Raw genomic sequence first — 21954 nt, 5'->3', positions numbered from 1 at the left:
AACAGTAAGGGCATATAAACAGTAGTGCAAATGTTTGCTGCAACAGTTTTATTTTTCCAATTATCTGAAATTATTGCTAACTCATAATTGCATATTTTCAGTGTGAAACACTTCATTTTCGGGTGGTTGTTCTCTTCTGCAACTTAGAAGAAGATGTGGGCAAAGTGAGACTTCCGGGCTTATTATATGTATCTGAATGGCTCGTGTATTTGTTGCTTTTTTTTTTAGGCTGCAAGCTTCCATCTTCTTGTATTCTGTAAAGCATCACAGATTAGATGACACTACTAAAGGAGGTGATGGAATGAACCATACCCCTTGAGACTATAGACATTTTAACAATCAGCTTTTAGCACAAGTAGAAAATGTTAATGCTACCCTGTGTAAAAGCTTCCTGCAAGTAGAAAACCAGTAGCACGGGGAACGTATAAATAAATAAATAAATAAATAAAACGGGGAACAGACTTTCTCCTGGTATGCTGCTTACATGCAAGGCATATAAGTGAAGGGACACTCCAAAGTGGCAGCTACATGGCTAGCACTGCCTTCTGCTGGATGAGTTGACCAGACCCATCTCCATTATCTCTGTCCTGCTGCTCCTCCATAATTCATATACAGGGGAGGGATGCAAATTATGCTTTGTAGGCCTACGCCGGTAAAAGCAATCTGATGCGGCTATCTCCCTGGTAGTGGCTAATCTCAGATATTTCCAAGTAAGGTATACATTTAACACTCCTGGGATTATTTTTCACTAGAAAAGTTGAGCAGGATATATTCTACTTGGTGTCTTGCCTTGTCTTGTCTTCAGCATTCAGAATTATTTTTTTACATTTTTTCTAAGATATTTCAATATATAATGTCAATAGGTTAAAGTATATTTATGTTAATTTCAACAGATGTATTAATTGTTGTTCTTCATAGTTAACCTTGCTGGGAGTGGATAATATCCAAAAATTTCTCCCTGGAGCTTTGGACCTAAGTAAGATAAACAAACTTAGCTAGTTTAGTATAACTTGACATCCTTACCTTTTAACAGTCAGCTTTTAAGACAAGTAGAAACATTTCACAGTTCTGTTATTGTTTTCTTTTTGCTCATGTTTACTTCTACCTGATTGCCTCCATTACAGTGAGCTTATTTAGATAATACATCATCCTCAGGATTATACCAAGATGAGAGTAGGACCCAAATGGACACTTGAGCATTCCCACCCCAAACTCAGTGACCCAAACATACATAATCTCCCTATTTCATTTGTTTTGTTCTCCCCACAAAACTGGGCAACAGGAAACATACAGAAGCTGCAAGCCTGAATCTAGTGTGTAATCTCTCTTGTACAATTCTGGGATGCTCTCTCACACTACTATCTGGTGAACTTCAAAAAAACACTCAAGAGTGTGGGTGTGTGCATGCCTGCACACATCCTTAGCCATGTACTTAAGGATGACTTCTAACAATAGACTAATATATTGGAAAATGTGAGGTTTTCTACCTGTGGCTATGCAGTAATGCAATTGCCAAGTCTCCCTTGAGACTCAGGCAGAGCCTGAAACCGAAATAAAGGATGGTGACTCTTGGAGAACATGACTGGGGATGCTTGGTGTGTGTGTCTTTGTTTAAAGAGAGCTCAAGCCTCTGTAACTGAATGCCAGTTCAGGAATAGCTATTTAGGCTGTGTGGTGCCTTCCTCTCCTCCACATAGAAAAAAGATGCTGAGATTTGGAAAACGTAACAGTGGCTTAAATGTCAGAAAGGGAAGGGTGGAAGAGCACTAGGCAGGCCCTGCAGAAAGTATCTTTCTTCCTTGGCCCTTATGTCTTTCTCCTGACCACATTTAAATCATTCCACTCAAGTCCCTAAGGAAGAGTTTAAAACCCCAAAGCTTTACGTTAAATCATGAGACCTGCCAATCCCATGCAGTGGTCCAGACATGAGGAGGTCTCCCTTTCTTCAGCTTAAGAGGCCATGACCTGGACTAAGAGGAGGATCCCTACAATCAGCTTTCCACACCCAATGCAGGAGAAGAACGCAATGTTTGCCCTGCCACTTGGCTTTAAGATGGTTTTTCTTCCTTTCCAGCCAGTCTGATAAAAGATCAAAGGAGACAGTCGGGTATTATTGTCCGTGTGTAAACATTTAAGCCATGTGTTTGCTTTCAAGGGAAACCTGAATGAACTGGGCAAGCTTCTAATGCAAGGATCGTTCAGTGTATGGATTGATCATAAAAAGGGTCATTCAAAAGTGAAGGACCTGGCACGGTTCAAGCCAATGCAGCGACATCTCTTCCTCCACGAGAAGGCAATATTATTCTGTAAAAAGAGAGAGGAAAATGGAGAAGGATATGAAAAAGCACCTTCATACAGCTATAAGCACTCCTTAAATGTAAGGTATTTTTTTAACATTTTAACATACCTTAAATGTGAGGTATTTTTAACATTTTTAACATTAACATTCAACATTAAAATTTAACATTTTAACTGCAGTAGACACAATAACCACTTGGATGCAGTAACGTGGTTAATTTGATTAGTAAATTAATTTATTAAATGGATTCCCTTTCCATAGTGCAAATCCTACAGAACAGGCTGGATGACATTTGAATTTTTGAAAATTAAAGTTAATATTAATTATCTGCCCTGTCTATTGCAGGATCTTCCCACCTTAATTTACAATTACATTGCATTCTTACTGAAAAACGCTGAGCCAAAATGCAGAAGGTTGATCCCACCTGAGTCTCAACCAAAATAAACTTGGGTTATCCTCCTTCTCATAGATAACTCATGTTATCCTAGCAGCATGAGAGTTGTCATCACAGCCCTCACGCTGTAGCAATATGGGACGCCTCTGACTCATTTTCACAACTGTGTCTTCCCTTGGGAAACTGGCAGAACAATATTGATTTGAGAAGGGAGCTCTGTTTCTCATGGTGTGGGGATTGCAGGAAGGAAGTGGCACTGCAGTGGTTTTCATTCCATTGTCATAATGTTGGAACCACCCGGCCTTAGCCTTGGCTAATATTTGCTGGCTGGAGCTTTTGAAGGTTACTTTAAAGGCCAAAACAGACTCAGCTTTAAATGTATACCTGGCAGCTCTGTCTTTTAATTATTTTTTTTTTCTAGCATAGATGCACCCTTCCAGTTCAGATCAGGCCCCTAGCAAGGAGGCTGGGAGGTCTTTCAAGATTAGCTGGATTAGCTGCCCTGTACCCACTCTGGAGTAAAGTGAAAAGCAGGCATAGCTGCTAGACATGTGCTGAAAGTAAAGCATGGCCCCTAAAACAGTTCTTGCCCATAGTCTTAATCTCTTTTGTCCTTTTCCTGTTTTGTGACGGGCTTCTACATTCTGAGTCATGCAACCTCATGCTCCATGTGCTTCATTTGTGTACAATCCCCTCCTTTGAGCTGAGCCAGAACTGTGATCTTTTCTGATCAGAACTGTGATAGGGAGGAAGAGTCCCCTTGCAGGGACCTCCAGATGTCCTGTTAATGTCTTTAAAAGTATCAGCATGATTCTCAGCAATGTGTTTACTGTCATATCAAAATTGGGCCCAAAGAATTTGCACTGACCAGCTTCTTACCCTAACTCCTTTATGAATGCAGTGCATCTATTTTGGTACTAAGCATATGTTCACCATGTTTGAAGTCATTGAAATTAATTATTTGGATTTATATTATTATTTTATTATTTTGGATTTATATCCTGCCTTTTTCCTACAAAGGGCTCAAGGCAGCTTACATCATTCTCCTCCTGCATCTTATCCCCACAACAACAACCCTGTGAGGTAGGTTGGGCTGAGAGTCTGTGACTGGCCCAAGGTCACCCCTTTGGCTCCATGGCCGAGCGGGGACTAGAACCCAGGTCGTCTGAGTCCCAGTCCCATGCTCTTAACCACTACGCCACACTGGCTCTCAATCTCACTATATTGGACACCCATTGTTTTTATTCCTTTACCCTGTCACTTTTATTAGGGTACAGCTGGTTCCAATAAAATTTTATGCAATTTGAACCCCCCTTTAAAAAAAAAGCATTAAAACAAACTGATCAACTCTGCTTGCCCCCACCCCTATTTATAAGCACAGGTTAGGGGAAATGTTCTGCATTTTTTGTTTCCTTTTGGTTTGGCTATGACCAATAGGACATAGGAGAAGAACAGTTGGTGTTGCAGGGAGGGAAGGTTGCCCTTTGACCAAAACAGCTAAGGTTTATTTTGATGCCTGTGCGTGGGCTTGATAGGAGGTGTGCTTAACAAGGTTATCAACCTAAATGTCAGTGTGCATGTGTTCTGTTTTCTAGATGGCTGCAGTTGGAATAACAGAAAACATTAAAGGTGATGCTAAAAAATTTGAAATCTGGTATAATGCAAGGGAAGAGGTTTACATAATACAGGTACAAACACTCTTCTATTTTTTTTTTATTAAAACATTTTTATGCCACCCCATTAGCCGAAGTCTCGGGGCGGTTTACAACAATAAATTAAAACATCATAAATAAAATTTTAAAATACATACATTAAAATAAGATACAAATATACAATATAAAATAAGCCGCCCTGGCCCGATAAAATTCAATAATATTATCATTTAAAATGCTGCTTGAATAAAAAGGTCTTCACCTGGCGCCGAAAAACAAATAATGACGGCGCCAGGCGGACCTCTCTGGGGAGCGCATTCCATAACTTAGGCGCCACCGCTGAGAAAGCCCTCCTCTGAGTAACCACCCTCCTAACTTCTTCCACGGAGGGCTCCCGTAGAAGGGCCTCTCCCGCCGAGCTCGAGGGGCGGCTGGGCATATATGGATGTAAGCACTCCTTCTTTTTAAATATGTGCCTTTTAAAAAGCCGTTTATAAGATGGTTGATGTTCATTCCTTAATCTCCACTGGGATGGAAAGAGAGGAAATTCTGGATTGTATTTTGGGAGACAGAGTGACACACATCCCTCCATCTGCCCTGCTGTCTTGAGATCTGCCAGTCTCAGAGCTCCTTTGTTCCCACTGTGCACTGATAGGAAGGGAGAGACATGCAAACTACAATACCAAGCAGGGGAGCTGAGTTCCCAGGGACAGTGGCAGTAAGCAGTCTGATAGGATTCATGCCAGAACATATATGAGTCTAGCCTGTATAGTGCAGAGAAGAGTGGGCACTGGATCCCAGGAATATGGAGCAGGTACTGTAGAGCATTTGTCACTCATGTCTAGTTAATGAATATATCTGCCTTACTGCCACAACTGAGTATATTAGGCTATCAAAATAAATAGCTCACAAAAGGAGCTCTTAGACCAGCCTCCCTAGCCTGGTCCTTGGACTGCAACTCCAATTGTGCTGACTGGGAATTATAGGAGTTGTAGTCCAGCATGTCTGAACAGCACAAGGCTGAGAAAGGCTGTAGTGGACCAGTTCTCCAATTTGTCAAAGCAAGGTATTCCTGGAGGATTGCGGGGAGCCTATGTGTCATGTCTGTAACGAGCCCAGAGAAAGGTTATCTGGTTCATATGATGATCTCTTAACATGTGGCAATTTTGTTTCTTCCTGAGTACCCACTGTGAGGTGCTCTAATTGGCATTTACAATGTACAGGGGGCAAAAAAAAGGTACTCTCACAAGTTACATAATTCCTGTAATGTGTTCAGGGTATGCCCGCTCCATAAGGTGTGAAGGACCCTATTCACGCCCACTGATTCTATACAAACATTCTCAAGTTAAGGCAGCCATTGGCTTGTCTTCTAACAGAAGCGAGTTGTGACTGCAGCAAGAAATACTTTACATCCCAGTTTAAAAAATAAAACAAACAGGTTTTCAGTTTGGGCCCAGGGTGTTCATTCTCTTTGCCTTCTTTTTAGATTGGCTTAATAGGAAGCAGCTGACTGAATTTATTTCCCTTTTTGACATAGGCTCCAACCCCTGAAGTCAAAGCCACTTGGGTAAATGAGATCAGAAAAGTATTGACCAGCCAACTGCAGGCATGCAGGCGTAAGCCTTTTCTTTCTTTTCCTCTTTCTTTCTTTCCTGATATCTAATAATACCAAAGTGCCCATTAGCATGACAACTTTATTTACTTTCTCTAACAGTCGAATGCCTTCCATTGACTTCTGCTAGGGATTGAAGGAACAGCAATTAGAGACAAGTTGGGATGGGAGCAAAAGGTTCCACCCACTGTTAACTCTCGAGTTACTGCTGTTTGAGGAAAATGTTGCTTTTGGCTCATGAATGTCCCCAGTTGTAGCCCCTTTATTTTTTTCCTATAGAAGACAGTTCTATAGGAGTTCAGAAGACTGTTCAGAAGACTGCCACACAAGGTATATAGGGGAGGTGGGTGGTAGTCCCAAACTGGATTGGATTGGACTACAGGCTTGCTTTAGACTAAAGAAAAACAAGAGGGCGTTATATACACTATGATATTAACATAATGTGCACACTGTGTATTTCACATAAGTTGATTATTTACATATTATGTATTCCATACATTTCAATTGTTCCCTGGAATCTACCCCTCCACTTTTTCATGGCTACAACATTGCAACAATCCCATATCTTGAGCAAAGACAAAAGGAAACTACAGATGAAAACTGAAAAAGATCAAGTTGGGTCAGTGGGAATAATAGATTTCTGCGTGCACACTTCAAAGTGATCTGCTTAAAATGTAACAACCAACCATGGGTAATCAGCACTGCCTGCAACCCACAAATCACTTATTGCATCTGGTGAAAAACAACTAGGAGTGCTGTGTTCCTTAATTGTTTAAGGTGATATCTGAACCAAGTAACTCAGAGTTTTCCTCCAACAACAAATCATCAGTTAAAACTCTAGGCTGTTTCTCCCTCAACAACCCAGTGTGCTGGGTTCAGATGTCACTATAAATAGCCGAGTAACAGGGCACTCCTGAGTTGTTTACTAATCCAGCTTCAGAGCAGAAGCAACAAGCATGTTGCCCAATGAACTATGGTTTGTTGTTACATGTGAAACAGGTCAGTGTGTCATTCTCAGGATCACTGGTAGACCATGGTATATGTATGCATCTTAGGACAAAAGAGAGAGTCAGTTTGTAGTGGAGAAGAGGTAATGGTAAATGACAGTGGAAGTCCAATAGACATGATAGTAAATCAGAGTATAGATGCAAAATACCTATTACAACACAGCAAAATGAGCACAAACAGAATTTTTGGCTAGACTATGGAACATTCTGCCTACAAGTTTGAGACTTTTTATAGACTGCATTTGCACTGCCTATGTTCCATGTGATGACGATAATATCTTTATCTTTGCTTACCTTTTCTGGTGTGCCTAATGCAAACCTCAGTGGAAAAGCTATGAATTATATATGTGCATTGTCATGTTTTTAGATTAGCAACTGTAAGAACAATATTTTGCATGAGTTGTAATATTATTACAACAGACAATTGACACATGAGGCTAAAAACAAACAAAACAATTGAAAAAACAAGGATGTGGTACTCTTGCAGTAGTAGGCAAAAAGTTAATGTGCTTATGCAAGAATTCTGTCCATGCTTGCTTTGTTCTGGGAAAACTGAAGTGATATAGCTTAGTTCAGCTTATTGGCAAGGACTCCTTAGACTTCAAAGTGTGCAGAGAGGTCCCTAAAATTAAACCAAGTACAATTTGCAATTTGGCCAAAGTACTTTGAGAGGCTCTCTCTTCCTTGCAGAAGCAAGCCAACACAGAGTTCTAGAACATACACACAGTTTACCTCTGCCCGTATTGCATAAAAGGTAAGTTACTATCTGATTTTAAAAAATTATTTGTAAAGCACTGACTGTTCTGAATCTCTTCCATTTTAAATCCCTTTTTCTTTGCCTTTCACTATACTAGATATTTGCTTTCAACTTTCTAGATAGATATTACATTTTGGAGGCTTAAGTGCCTTCTTTATGTTATAAAGTACTTAGACCATTAATTGTGAACCTTTTAGAGACTGAGTGCCCAAACTGTAACCCAAAACCCACTTATTTATCACAAAGTGCCAACATTACAATAAAACCAGAAAACTGGCGTTTTAGTTTAATAAAAACAACTCACAGCCAGTCCAAGCAAATAGGTATATATCCTTGGCAGCGCACTGACTGGCCATGCAAAAGCTCAGACGGGTCGCAGCTAATGAGTTGCGGCACATGATGTCATTGCCTGACGCTGACTACTCCTTTCTGAGCATGTGCATGGCCCTTATGTGCGCTGTAACCCGATGCTCGGATGCTGGGGCGACTGGGCTCGCATGCCGACAGAGAGGGCTCTATGTGCCCGCTGTGGCACGTGTGCCATAGATTCGCCACCACTGGCCTAACCCTACCCTGGTGCACTCCTCTAACCCTAATATAGGGGTAAAGTTCCATTGAAAAGAGGGTGATTTTGAAAAAGCCTTCGTTGAGCAGCTTTTTCTGCACATCTCAACATTTCTGCCCATTCTAAACACATTCTAACCATCAAAATCATACCAGGACACCTCGTTTTAATAACCCTAACCCAGTGATGGTGAACCTTTTAGAGACCAAGTGCCCAAACTGCAATCTAAAACCCACTTACTTATCACAAAGTGCCAACACTGCAATGAAACTTGATAACTGAAGTTTTAGTTTGGAAAAAACAACTCACAGCCTGTCCAAGCAAATATATATATATATCCTTGGCATTGCACTGACCGGCCATGCGAATGCTCGGATGAGTTGCTGCTAATGTGTTGCGGTTTGTAATGTCATCGCCAGGCACCACTACTCCTTTCCGAGCATGCACATGGCCCGTATGTGTGCTGTTATCCAATGCTTGGCTGCTGGGGCGATGCTGGGCTGACTTGGCTCGTGCCGATGGAGAGGGCTCTGCGTGCCCACTGTGGTACGCGTGCCATAGGTTCGCCACCACTGACTTAGACTATTTTTAAAAGAACAGATTTAGGTGCTTTTATAAGTAATAGATTGTGATCCTCAGTTTTATACATATGCATTTTTAGAAATTTACATTTCCTCATTCCATTTTCATACTGCACGATAGGCCTACCTCTTTCCCTGCCTTATTGGGCTTCTTTCTACCTCAAAAAGCATGGCTTTAGAGGTTGTTATCACATGTCCTAGACAGCTAGGCATGATTGACCCACATACCAGCGGAACTTCCTGATTAAAGCTCTTTGCACCTCCTCTTCCCCACTGCAACATGCCTCTCTCTGGACCTGACAGTGGATAGTGGGAGAGCAGCAGGTGCCACTGCCTACAGCATCAGCATCATCAGCATCAATTTTATTGTGCAATGTGAAAACAACCAAACCATTGAAAAGAGGAAAAAATAAAGTATTTGAGTAGTATTTAAGAAATATTTTTTCCATGAATATCATTTCCACCTTGCCCACCAGTTCTTTTCCTGACAAATAAGTGGTCACAGTGATGAGAGAGAGAGACTAAGGAATAAGAGCAGCTGATGACTGCGAAGGTGGCAGGGCAGAATCACTGAAAAAGGGAGTCCAAATAGGTTGTCCTACCCTCAAAAGCCTGCAAGTGTCCTTTGTCCCGTGGCTGTTTCTGTCACCTGAAAGTCCCTTGCATGTCCTGCTTTTAAGCTAAGTGGCCCTCTTATTTTGGTCCATTAAAAAAAAATAACCCATGCTATAGCACAGACATATTTTTATGGGATCATCCACTCTGAGGAAATATATGTATCACTCATAAGCTTGCTTCCTGCTCTTTTAGCACATGCTGCAAGATTGTTGAAATTGCCTTGTGATGAACAGGGTTTGCCAATTGACCTTTAAGGTAGTTCCACATTTCTTCCCCAAACAGCCCTTCAAGAAATGAGGGAAGGAACATCCGAAAGCAGGAAGAGAGAAATGCCGATCTTGTAATGCCAGACGGTTGTGTCACTTCAATAGCGCCAAAGTACCCTGAAAAAGGCAAAGGTAAATTTGAAGTACACTTTCGATATCCATGGGTATCAATTACCTGTAAAGTAGGAGGTGTTAAGTTGTGGAACATGAAAGACAGTATCTTGTTCATTTTGTGATGTCAGCTCTTGCCATAGCAAAAATCAACATCTCTGTAAAAATAGAGCTTTCAGCTTCTGTGCACATTTAGCTCCTCATTAGTCTTATATAGCAGCTGTTGCAATTAGCACATTTATCTTGCTTAAATCCTTTGGAAAAACCATAAAGATTGATTTCCAGGACTACTTTCTGGAACCATAAACATTGCTTTCTCCATTGGTTACTGTTTATTACTTCATCCCTTTTTGTAAGTGGAAAAGACTCCAGAACCTCATTAAACATGGAGGTCATTTTGTTAAATTGATCAAACTGTCATTCTTTTTTTTCTTCACCAACACCATTTTTCTTCACTGGTACATCCTCCTGTTTACCACTGTCTTGTTTGTTCCTTCTATCTTCCTATTTTTTTTCCCATTTTGTAGAAGATATCAGAACTGGTTCTGTCCCGGATCACTTGGCTCATTCAAAAATTAATCCTTCCATTGCAAAGCTTTATTAACCCCAAATATCAGAAAGATGCATTTTAGAACACTAGATTATTATTTGCCCAATACAGGCCACAGTTGCCATTATTCTATGTGTGTGTGAGTGTGTGTGCATATTTGTGAAAGAGAGAAGATGCCCATGAAGAAATATTGACTTAGATTCAAATTTGTTTAGTATAAGCCAAAAAGCACTTGGAAGGGGGTCCCTCAGTTTTTATCTCCAACCACTACATACCAGGTGGTTCCCCAGCAGGAGGTAAAGGGTTGCAGCAAAACTCTTTTCATAATTCTTGGGGTTCAAGCCATAGGGATTTGTGTATTCCCAAAGTCAGGAGTGCTTCCTACTAGCCTAGGGCAAAAGCTATTAGAGCACAGATCCCAAAAAAGTCCCTGAACAATTCAAAAGGAGAGAAACCAGCATCGAGATAGAAAGCTATGTGGAATGCCAGGCTAGAAAAGATTTGAACTGATTGTATTGGCAGAAGCATAGAAATAATTTGCATCAGCATCTTTTTGCAATATCCCAGAGTTTTCTATTCTGTCAAAAGGTCCATACCCCTTTTTTCAAAATACCCTGTTAAAAGTCCTGGCACTGGAAGATCCACAAACATTGTAGGGTGTGTTTCATATCTATCAAGACTTCTTTGATGTGTGCAGTTAATGTTCAGACTTTACTGGTGCCAGTATTAACTTGCTCTGTAGGAGTGTAAAGTTCAAGCTGTATGAAGTAAAATTGACTATTGCCACCACCTTGATTTACAGAGCAGACTTAAGATCACTAGAATGAAGTTGAAGATTTCCTTCATTCTTTTATCCTTTCCCAAGGTGAGGCGCCATGTCTTGTGGTCTTCAAAGAAATATCAAAGGCTTTTTAGTGACTGCCAGTATCATTCCGACTTGTCACTGCATCTACCCTGAATGCATGTATTTCCTTCCAGATAGTTTTGGAAGGATTGTATTGTTACAATAGTGAGATTTTTTTAAAAAAATACTACTTCAAACTATTATTTTTGTGAGTATTAAGGGGAAAAGTTGCTTTGTTTTTTAGAAAGAGCTTAGTTCTGTTTTAAAATCAGGAGCTGCTGTTGTTTCTGATAGCATTTTCATTTTTACAAAGCTTTATGAATGTATGTAAAAAGCCTACCCTTGCTCTACTCTGTTTTAAATTATGCCTGCTGCAGGTGATTAGTGCTTTTACACCAATGTGTGCACCCAACCTGTAGCGACAGTCCAATCCAATGATGTCTATGCACTAGCTTTTTTGACTGTGTGCTCGTGTGAGCCAATGCTTCCATAGTGTCAATAGATTTTGACAGTACAATCAGGGTTTTTTGAGACATCCCTTATACTAGCAAGCACTGTCGATGTTGCTCAGGTGTTCATTTAAACTAGTGCAATACCAGTAGCAATAATGTACTCAGCTGGATCCCTCTCAGTGGTTCCATGCTCATAGTGAAAAGGTTTTCCAAATTGTCCCGTGTTAAGCAAATATGTGCCCTTGAATTGTTGAGATTCCTCCTTATTTACCACAACAGTGAAATAGTTATCACAAGGTAGTTATCATGAGGTGGGAGGAAGAAACCGCTGTGGTTACATGTATGTACTTCAGCCAATAGGAAACTTCTTTTTTTTAAAATCTAAAGTACAAAATGACCTTTGAGTTCTTTCTGGAGAACTTGCAAGTGAGTGCAGCCAGCTATTTAATATTTCCTGCTAGATTTGAAAGACGCACCATCCCAAAAGCCAGATTTTGTCAGTGATCTGTCTTACAAGATCAGACATTGATATAGGATTTAGTTTTGTTAGGATAAAATAATATATGAACAACATAGCATGTTAATGACAACTTGACTGTAGCTGTCTAAAATTTGTAGTTAGGGTACAAATATGCCCTTTTCTGTTTTTCCAGTAGTCCTGTATTACTTACGTAAAACTTTTTACATTTTTCTTTTAAGAAAAACATAAAATAAAATAAGATAGGGCTCAACATTTGTTTCAGTTTGCTAGTATAAAGTCAGAGGTAATTTGCAGGCAACCCACCTGTTTTTCTAGTTCCTCTCTCTCTCTCTCTCTCTCTCTCTCTCTCTCTCTCTCTCTCTCTCTCTGTTTGCCACTTCATTCTGCTACAGCTTCTCCTGTCAGTCCTGACAAAACCTCTAAACAACACGAAGTAAAGAGTGATCCAACTCCTCTGGGTCTGAGAGGTAGAGTGGAGCCAGCTTACCATATTCATAATTTGTAGAATCCCTTTGCAGTATGCATGTTTTTTTGCCAAGCCCTTGTTTTGAAGCACTGACCTCCCACTAAGTAGAAGTTTGGCCAGAGCACACTTAATAAAAGCACCAAAAAGATATCATGGATTTTATGGCCAGGATAGGATGTATCCTTGTATGGAAGTAGCACAGAAGCTCTACATACAACAAAAGTTAATATTTATGCTCTGGAGAGGTCTTGTGGGACTTTTTTTTTAAAAAAGCAAAACACCCCATGTCCCAGAGCCGGGGCAGGGGGGCACTTGCTCAGCTTTGGCGATCAGAGGATGCCAAAAATACAGTCAAAATAGTCACCAGATTTCCTCAGTGTGCCCATATCTACTGACATACCAGTTGGCTGGAACAGAATAAAATCAAAGTAGTACCCAACAAAGTAGCTAGTAATACTGCAAAGATCTTTGAAGGACTAAAAAACCTGGGAGAATAACAAGGTCATCAGAATTAACTTCATACACACTCTGACCTGATGACTACATTGTGGCCTTTTAGAACCATTAGCACCATTTTAGAATGTAGTCATCAGGTCAGCATGTGCATGAAGGTAATTCTGCAACTGGGAGGCCATCACTGAACAGGTCTTCTCAGTAGCCACCTACCTGCTCACGTGTGGCAGGAGCAACCTGAGAAATCACTGCAAGTGGCATATCCCTTTCAGGATCTAGCTGGAGCTAGGCCAGGACTGGGAGTTGGAACTTAGATATAAGGATGGAAGTGAAAGGCTAGATACTAAACCTCTGGGAACCATTCTCCTCCCTTCACTTCTCTCTCTCTCTCTCTCTCTCTCTCTCTCTCTCTCTCTCTGCTGTACAAAGCAGGTATTTTCAAGCTGATTTTGCCTATGCTGCGTTGCATACAAAAGAAACGTGTTTGATTCCAAATATCCTTTCTGAAATGGCTTGTCACCATTTGTTGGGTGTTTCTGATATTCCTTATTTGTGTAGTGATCAATCAGTTTGTCCTACCACATTGTTTCAGTTACAGGTGGATTGACACCTACTAATGTTTCCCTCCAGAATCCGGCAACCCTCTTCTTTGGCCAGTGAACAAGTGGCTACAGCATGATCAGGCTCCAGTGTGGACAGTGGAGGGAGAGGGGTTGGAGGGCTAGAGTGTGTCTTGTTTACTTTCATATGTGGGATCTATTCCATATCTGCATCTTCAGGAAAAGGTTACCTGTCAGCAAACTAGTATCATTCTCTACCTGAAGCTGAATGTGTGAGAAGCAAAGAGATGAGAACCAGGAAATAGAATTAGGATGGGTGTGCAGTAGCAGTAGATGAAATTGCAAATGTTATTCCATCAAAGGAAGAGGAGAGCAGTGACTGGCAAACATTGCGAGGCATAAAGGCTTTGTGTTTTTAGTTCTGATCCAGCAGAATCTGGCTTCCAGTTTCAAGCTCAGGTTGAAGGGAGCATCACAATTATGGTGTAATACACTGGGAATATTTATTATTCAGTTCTTTCACAGATGCCAGTTCTGTGCTAACATGGAACAGGGCCAGGTGGGTCAGCACTACTTATCTTTTACTAGTAGCCCAGCTCAGGCAAGGTAATGTATCTGCCTTGGTCCACATGAGCTTTGTGCATGGTGTGGTGTGCTGTGGCTTCTGGCTGCTGAAGGGGTTGCTTTGGCTTTTCCCAAACATTTTGGAGCTTCCGGATGGTAGCACCAATATAGTAGAACTGCTGGGATGGAAGTCCATTACAACATTTCTCTGCTTATAGGGAGGGTTTGCTTGGGGGAAGTCCTTACATTGACTTTTTAATTGGTTGACTCTTGTATAGAAGCATAGAAAAAAAGCAAGTCAGAAGGGTCCACACAGGCCATCTAGTCTGACCCACAGCTCCAGCCGGCTCCACTCATGTAATCCCCAACATGTGGTTGTCCAATCTGAAATGTAAGCGACATTGCACAACTTCCCAGGAGTTCCATTTATGGGTCACATTTTTTCATACTACTCTTCTTCCAAATTACTCAGGATGCCATACATGGGATTGCCCTCCTCCCACCCTGTCATTGATAACTTGCAAGATATAATGTTGTGAGTTGGTCCCTTCCCTCTTTCTTTCTGCTATCAAACTCAAAACAATCCTTTGAAGTGCAGTGCTTTTATTGAAACTTAACAGATGGTATGAACAGAATGGTATGAAGTATAAATAGCTTTCTGCCAAAGTTGAGGGAGAAGTATCTACCCATGTAAAGAGTTGAAGCCAAGTTTCTCGTCTGTCCATCCCTTTCTGTAAAGCTTCTGACTCCACCTCAGGGTGGCTCTTGCTGCTTGAGGACAAGATGATGGGAACAGCGAAGACCTAACTGGGCAGCTAATTTCTCCCACTGCCTTCTTACTGGGTCGACTGGATCTTGCATCTGCTTCCCCCTCATCCCAAAAACCCTCCCACCCCTTTCAGAACAGGTTGAGTCTCATGCTCTGCCTGAGAAATTTCACTAGGTAACCTAGAACCTTCAAAGTCCTTGACCCCCCGCCCTTCCTCCTCAGAATCAGACAAGCCTATTTGAACAGTGTGTAAAGAGCAAGGGACTATGAGTTACACTGATGGCTGACCTAGGTGGGAAGAGAGATTCTACGATAGGAGCTCTCAACAGCTTTGACTTGTCCAAAAGGCAGCTGGAGGGGACTCATTTGGATCAAGGTCAGGAAGATGAAGTTTCCCACACACCAATTCTCCTGCCATGCCAAAGCAGCTATTAGCCACTGAGAAAAAAAATGTACAGGGTGCCGTATTTATTTTCCCCTCTTGCTGATAATGCCTCTGGGGTAGCAGGGATTTGCATGACGTAACCAGGATAGATACGAAAGGTTATATCCCTTTGTTTCCTTGCTTCAGCTCCAGTCGAGATCATGTTCTTATTTTCTCTCCATTGTATTTGTGCCTAGTTGTGCCCTTCTGCCAGCAGACCATGAATGCAGAAGGGATTTCCCTTTTGCATTCCTCAAATCAGCTTGTAGTTTGTAGTCCTTTGAGTGAAAAATGCAGGTGTTTCATTGCCAAAAAGTGCATGGTTTGTGGTTGTGCCCATTGCTGTATCTTCTTGTGCTGATGATGTAAAATGCTGAAAGCATAAGTTAAAAGATATTCTATATTACAGCTGTTTGGGAAAATGAAAAAGAAACTGGAAAATCATGAAGTGCAGAATTGCTAAGCTTTAAAATTGAGCAATTCATATATTTTAGCTTACCATGGTAAAGCACATTGCTAGGTTAGCACACTAGAGTGAGCAACCATCCCCTCCCCCCCCCTCCAAAAAAACCCTAAAAGTGATGAACATTGTCTGCTACTTCAGTGTGATATGGTAACTTTTATACAAGACCTGTGAATGAGAATGGTTATTCATGTATTTTCATGATTCTCTTTTAAAGAGATGCCCCAGTCAGTTAACATGAAAAGGTGCCATTTTCCAGCTGATAAATCAAGCTGTTACAAGATTGCTGACATGTGTGAAGCTGATGTCAGTCGATGTCAAATAGCAACAAATTTTGTTGCACATCAGCTGGTTCATCTACTGATGAAAAACCATACCAGCTGAAAACACCTTACTCTGACTTGGCATCCACTACCTTTGTGGTATAAGTAGGATCTAAGAAGGTCTGAGAAGACATAAGAATGAACTTATCTATGCCAGCATAGTGATGAGTGAAGTTGTAATAATGCTTTGTATGACTGAGTATGTTAAATAATAGTACAGTTTGATCAAAAATTTGGTCTTTGGTTAATTTCAAATTTGTCATCTAGCCAGAGTTGTGATACAACCAGGAACCTGTCAGCTCCAAAGAGAGCACAAGATAGTACAGTACAGTGGAATTAGCTGAGAGGTGTGTGCTTGCTTTTTATAACCCATTCTAAATGGATGCTGAATTTTATATAAAAGTACCAGCATCTAAAGTCAAACACAACTTTTAGTATTTTGAAATATTCTAAAAGCTTCATAAATATTTTTTCAATAGTGTTTGTAGTGCTTGATGTAGACATTTTTAATAATGATAAGTTACTGGTTTATTAAGGATGGGCTAAAACATCCCAGTCGCTTGATGCTTCTGAAGAAAATGATGGTTGGTCTAGTGCAGATGATCCACTTAACTCCTCAGATGCAGAAGAAGAAGGAAAAGAAGAAAAGAAGCTGGTAAATAAATACATGTTCATATTTATAAGGAAGAAGGAAATAAAGCATAGGAATCCATGTTCAATTATCAATATTTCATAGGGCCTGTGTGGTTTGTGTTCTTTGAAATACTTTTGTCTTCAGGATGTATAGTAATGGGTAGGTGCCTAATTTGACTAATAACGGTAGTACATCAACAGGGGAATTTGTAACAGTTTTCTGCAGTACTGCAACATACCTTGCTCTGAATATATAGATGAGGGGTAGTGTGTGTGTGAGAGAGAGAGAGGGTGGGTGTGAGTGGATAGACAGATGGACAGGTGGGCTTGTATACACATACCACATTTGCAGAGTGCTTCTTGTTACAATGGGCAAATGTATATTCCTTTACACTGCAGGAACTCCTAGAATATGTGAACATGTATGTGCAATGCAAACTTTATAAACTATTGATGGATGTTGGATGCACCAATCCCAGAGAGAGCAGTGAGTTCTTGTCCCCACAGTAAAACAGTCCCAGGTGCAGCTCTTTATCTTACTGTTTGTGAATGGAAAAGGCATGCCAGTGGAGAGAGCGAAGCTGACACCAGCATCCAGTAATGTCCTAGAGCTGTAGGACATTCCATTTTGCCTGGTGGAATGCTGCTGAAGTAATTCAGATCTGCAGAACCCCAGATCTGCTTTTCCTAGAGTATGGGTAGGGGACCTCAGCCAAGGATAGCAAATCTGGGATGCCTGGAATCCCAGTTCAGCCTTCTAGGATTCCCCAAAGAGCTATTCCATCTTCCTTCCCCTGGCCAATCATTTAGTTGTTTCTATGTTTTCTGCAGCTTTTAATTCACATTATAGGGTTGGACTACATCTTCTAGGGCTTAATTACTTGGCAGCAAAATCTTTGAGTTACAATAGGTGGGGTTTTTTTTTTTTTTTGTAATTTTGGTTCCACATTTCCTTGGGGTCAACTCAATTGTCTCTGATTCTGCTCACTGGAAAGCATCCCTCTGAAAGTTTTTCTGGAATTGAATGTGGTCCTTAGGCTGGAAGCAGTTCCTCAGCCTCATCTCAGAATGTGACAGCCCTGAAAAATGGTGCATGCATAATACTTTCTGTAAGTAAGATCTAGAACTCCAACCAAGTGGCAGCTTCTGCATCTCATTTGTGAGAAAGAAATGTTCCACATATATGATCGGAAATCCCTATGCACTTGCAATTTTTTATTTCTCATCTAAAAATGGGAATTCCTGGGATGTTCATAAAATTTCTTTTTAAAAATTACGATAAATTGATTGGTTAATGTCAAAACCTACTTTTGTTACTTTGATAATTACACCGTCCCTCATGGTTATGCTTTTGTTTCTTATTAAATCAACTGTGGTTTCTTTTCGTTGTTTAGGCACCTGGTAAATACACAGTCATGGCCAATTATGACAATGGAGGCTCTGAAGACCTGATGCTGAAAAGTGGAGAGTTAGTTCAGCTGATCCACGAAGGAGAAGATGGGCTTTGGTATGAAGAATTAGATTTTAGGACAGGACATCTTTAAAAGCACTTTGAACCATTGCAGGCATAATGCCACAGATAACTAACTATAGTTACAAGAGCAGGAGCGGGATTATTCATTCAATCCTCTTTTCTTTTGTAACTTTTCCTTTTTCACCCATGGTTATATTTATAGAGATCTTTCCTCTATAACCATTGAAGGAAAGATGAGAATTACAAGAAAAGTGACTGTGGGCAAAGGAGAGTGTGGTTCCCCTGTATCCAAACTGGATATTAAGTATGCACCTGGGCAAATTTCAGATATCATCTTTCTCTAAGAAAAGGCTATATTCCCTCTAAATGAGGCATAATATTTTTATGATACACATCTTCATACTGTTCAAAACATGTGTTTCCTAGGTATATAAGAAATCTGAGCACAAACAAAGAAGGGTGGGTCCCAGTCAACAGTCTGCTGACATTGCTTGGAAACTCAAAATCTGCTCTGTCTCTGAGCAGCTCTGGTAAGATTTTCATTGTAAATGCTTCAGTTTAGCTTCATTTGTTAAATTGCTAGAGTTCAGTTAACTTTAGTTTAAATGTGAAGGTAAAATATACTTCTGTGTAATCTTGTGTGCATTCCATCCAGAATCTGCAACTGGTTCAAGTATATTAAGCTCCTCTTCAAGCTACAGTGAAAGTTGCAATGTTAGTAGCACCGGCATCTCAGACATGAAGGGCTAACTCTAAAGCTTCATCAAGACTCTTAATGAAGTTTTCACACTTCCAATGTGAATACTGGATGTCAGAGGAAATGGAGAAGTACCACTCTTGCATGTCTCTTGATACTGCCAGCCTCCATAATTAAATGGTTGTTTACAAAGTCTTCTTAAAGACCTAGAATGAAAATGTAAAAGGTGGTTGGGAACATGGAGTGGTAGGACTGGACACCTTGGTGGAAAGATGGCCTTGTGGAAATTGCATGTTGGAAGTCTTTTCTAGTACAAAATGGAGCTTGCCATGGATAACATGGAAGAATATTATGAAGAAACCAGGTTGTGTCTACTGGTATAAATCTGTACAGTAAAAACAATAAATATGAAGTTAATGTATAATGTAGAAAGACATAAGAAACTTTATCTTTACAAGCTGTTTTACAAAAAAACCTCCAGGAGTCAATATGTAAAGTGCAGGAAATCTCTTAAATCATCAGGGAATTCAATTCTTACCTGGGTATTCTTTTCTGTTTCTTTTCACCATTGTGCTTCGTGTAGCCATGTGCTACACTACAAAAGAAAAACAGGTCCACGTCAACAGATCCTTTTTTTACAGTTTGTGGAAATGTCCATTTTGAGGTATTTTTTTTAACCATTAAACCAAATTCTATAACAAAGATAATTTTTATGGAATATTGAAAATTTGATAGATTCTTTGATAAAAACAAACCCTGTATTTTTATTATGGCGAAAACACTGGCATACGTTTTATATCAGTTAAGCATTATACAATATCACACAACTGTTTTTCACTCTTAGAGTTAGAAGATGGCTCCCAAACTAATATCTGAGACCTTTCTATATCCCTTTCTAGACTGAAATCATTTCCACTTCTAAAATTTTATTGTGAAATTAAGAGCTTCATGGAAGAACTACTAAAAACAGTCATTCAAACAAAGGAATCATCAGTGATTCTATCTTCTACATTTGAAATAGATTACTACTGTATACATTTGTTCCTTCTAAGATATAATTTACAAATCTGCCTTACCACATTAAGAGAGTATATAAAGGCATGTATAAACCATATTGGATTACACACACTTCCAAAATAACTTATAAACCATATCTTTAGTACCTCATCCATGCATTTCATGATGAAAAGTTACATGGAAGTGCATGTTTGACCTTCAGCACTTATGAAAACTAGGCAGTTTGAATCCATTATGATTAATTCAGATATTGTTTCCTCTTGTATAAATAGGGTCTCAAAGTACATTAAAGAGTTCCAAATGCCAGAAACAGGTTCTGACAATTACAATCAAAGAATGACTGGCTCCAGCCAATACAAAATTTTATGTCTATCTGTATATGTTTATGTGTGTGTGATAAGTATTAATGTAAAATATATATATTTATATTCTTCAGGTTGCTAAAGGGGCCTCTGTATGTACTCGGGTTTCTTCAAGAGGCCACAATCTGAAGACTGTTCAGGGTTTTACTTTATACAATCTCCAGTATAGAAAGAACAAGACTTTGCCAGCCAAGGTATAAGTCTATTATATTGTGGTAATAAAATAGCAATAGTCTTTGCAATGCACCTTGTAAATACGAGTGTTAAAAAAAAATCTATTGCTCCAAAAATTGTCCTAGAAGGAAGGATGCTATTCTGGTGTCCACACAGGCCTTCACAATTATATCCCATCTCCCAGCTGCCAGTGGGACTTGGTTAACTGAAAAACAATATAAGACTTTCTAAAATAGAACGGATGAATGAAGGGGTTTGTTTCTTCTTTGGCTCATGTGAAGGAGCTTCTGTGGGAAGGGAAAGCTACGAAGAAGGCTCTTATATAAAACTCTGTCTCTTTTCCCTTTGGTCCTGATAGTATCATTATTCATGTGGTTGTATATGTATCATTGCACTTTAATGTGGCCCAAATTTTTCTACTGCTGTTGTAAATTACTAAAAAAAAGTCCAATGTCTTTATTGTATGTATGAAATCTTGAATAAATTTCAGCCGTTCTTGCTGGGTGGTCTCAACAAGTGGTCTGCATCTTTTTGAATTTGTTTTGTCTGCCTAGTTGAGGTGAGGATTAAAACCTGATTAAGGCACAGAGGATGTCAGTGGGGGAGAAAGCAAAGAAATGGTGATATGAAAAGATGCACTGCAAGGAAACCTACAGGATCTGTTGAACTGTGTAACAAAGTAGAATCCAAAAGAAGGGGAGGAGTCTTGCAGGCCTAAGGCAAGTGATTTGGGGCCATAATTCTAACCAAATCAATACTTGTGCAACAAATGTGGAAAGAAAGAATTCTCAGTAATTCAGGAATTGAGTACACAGTACTCAAATGAATTGATAAATACCACTGAAATGAGATTCTGCCAATCCAGCAGCTAGAACAAATAAAGCAAGACTAATATCTCTAGCAAAAGGGCCTGAGATTGGTCTTACTCAGTTGGCTCACTTCATTCCAAGCTGTCTGTTCAGGGTAGTAGTCATAGCTTTCATAGATCCTCCACCGGGTGAACTCTGTTTTACTTAAATAGGTTCTACAGGGTGGACATGAAAAGAATGTAAAGTAGGTGTAAGTAGGGTGTAAGTAGGTCTGAACAACTTTCCATCAGCCCAATAATCTTGATGTTTAACTTCTGGATGTTCAAAACTGCTGCTGATCTATGTGTCCTTACAACCGTTTGCCATTCCAGGATTATGCAAGAAGTTACATCCCAGTAACCCTTTTCTGCCCCCAGGGTCTGGGTCAGGGGTAAATTAGATGTAATTTCGAACGTTCTAATCATGGACCGCCCCATATTTTGCTATGGGGAGGTGGGTGGGATTGGATTTGGGACCACAGTGCTGAGGAGGAAGTAATCCTCAGCCCGACCTGATTAATCGCTTACTGGCTACCATT

The 21954-nt window shown here is 40.1% G+C and overlaps 1 protein-coding gene across 1 annotated transcript in view; it reads left to right on the top strand.

Moving 5' to 3' along the window:
• MCF2L (MCF.2 cell line derived transforming sequence like) overlaps nucleotides 1-21081 on the top strand; it is a 92134-nt gene extending 71053 nt beyond the window's left edge. Inside the window, 9 exon segments of the mRNA XM_044428722.1 lie at nucleotides 2156-2377; nucleotides 4289-4381; nucleotides 5883-5961; nucleotides 7655-7718; nucleotides 9768-9883; nucleotides 16748-16866; nucleotides 18239-18351; nucleotides 18745-18848; nucleotides 18974-21081. Coding sequence (XP_044284657.1) covers nucleotides 2156-2377; nucleotides 4289-4381; nucleotides 5883-5961; nucleotides 7655-7718; nucleotides 9768-9883; nucleotides 16748-16866; nucleotides 18239-18351; nucleotides 18745-18848; nucleotides 18974-19068 — 1005 coding nt within the window. The 3' untranslated portion in view covers nucleotides 19069-21081.
• The last annotated feature ends 873 nt before the right edge of the window (nucleotides 21082-21954 follow it).

The sequence above is a fragment of the Varanus komodoensis genome, unplaced genomic scaffold (assembly GCF_004798865.1).
Source record: "Varanus komodoensis strain SLA01 unplaced genomic scaffold, ASM479886v1 scaffold2, whole genome shotgun sequence".
Lineage (NCBI taxonomy): Eukaryota > Metazoa > Chordata > Lepidosauria > Squamata > Varanidae > Varanus > Varanus komodoensis.
Note: the sequence above shows the minus strand (reverse complement) of the source record. Positions and strands in the feature narration are given on the sequence as shown.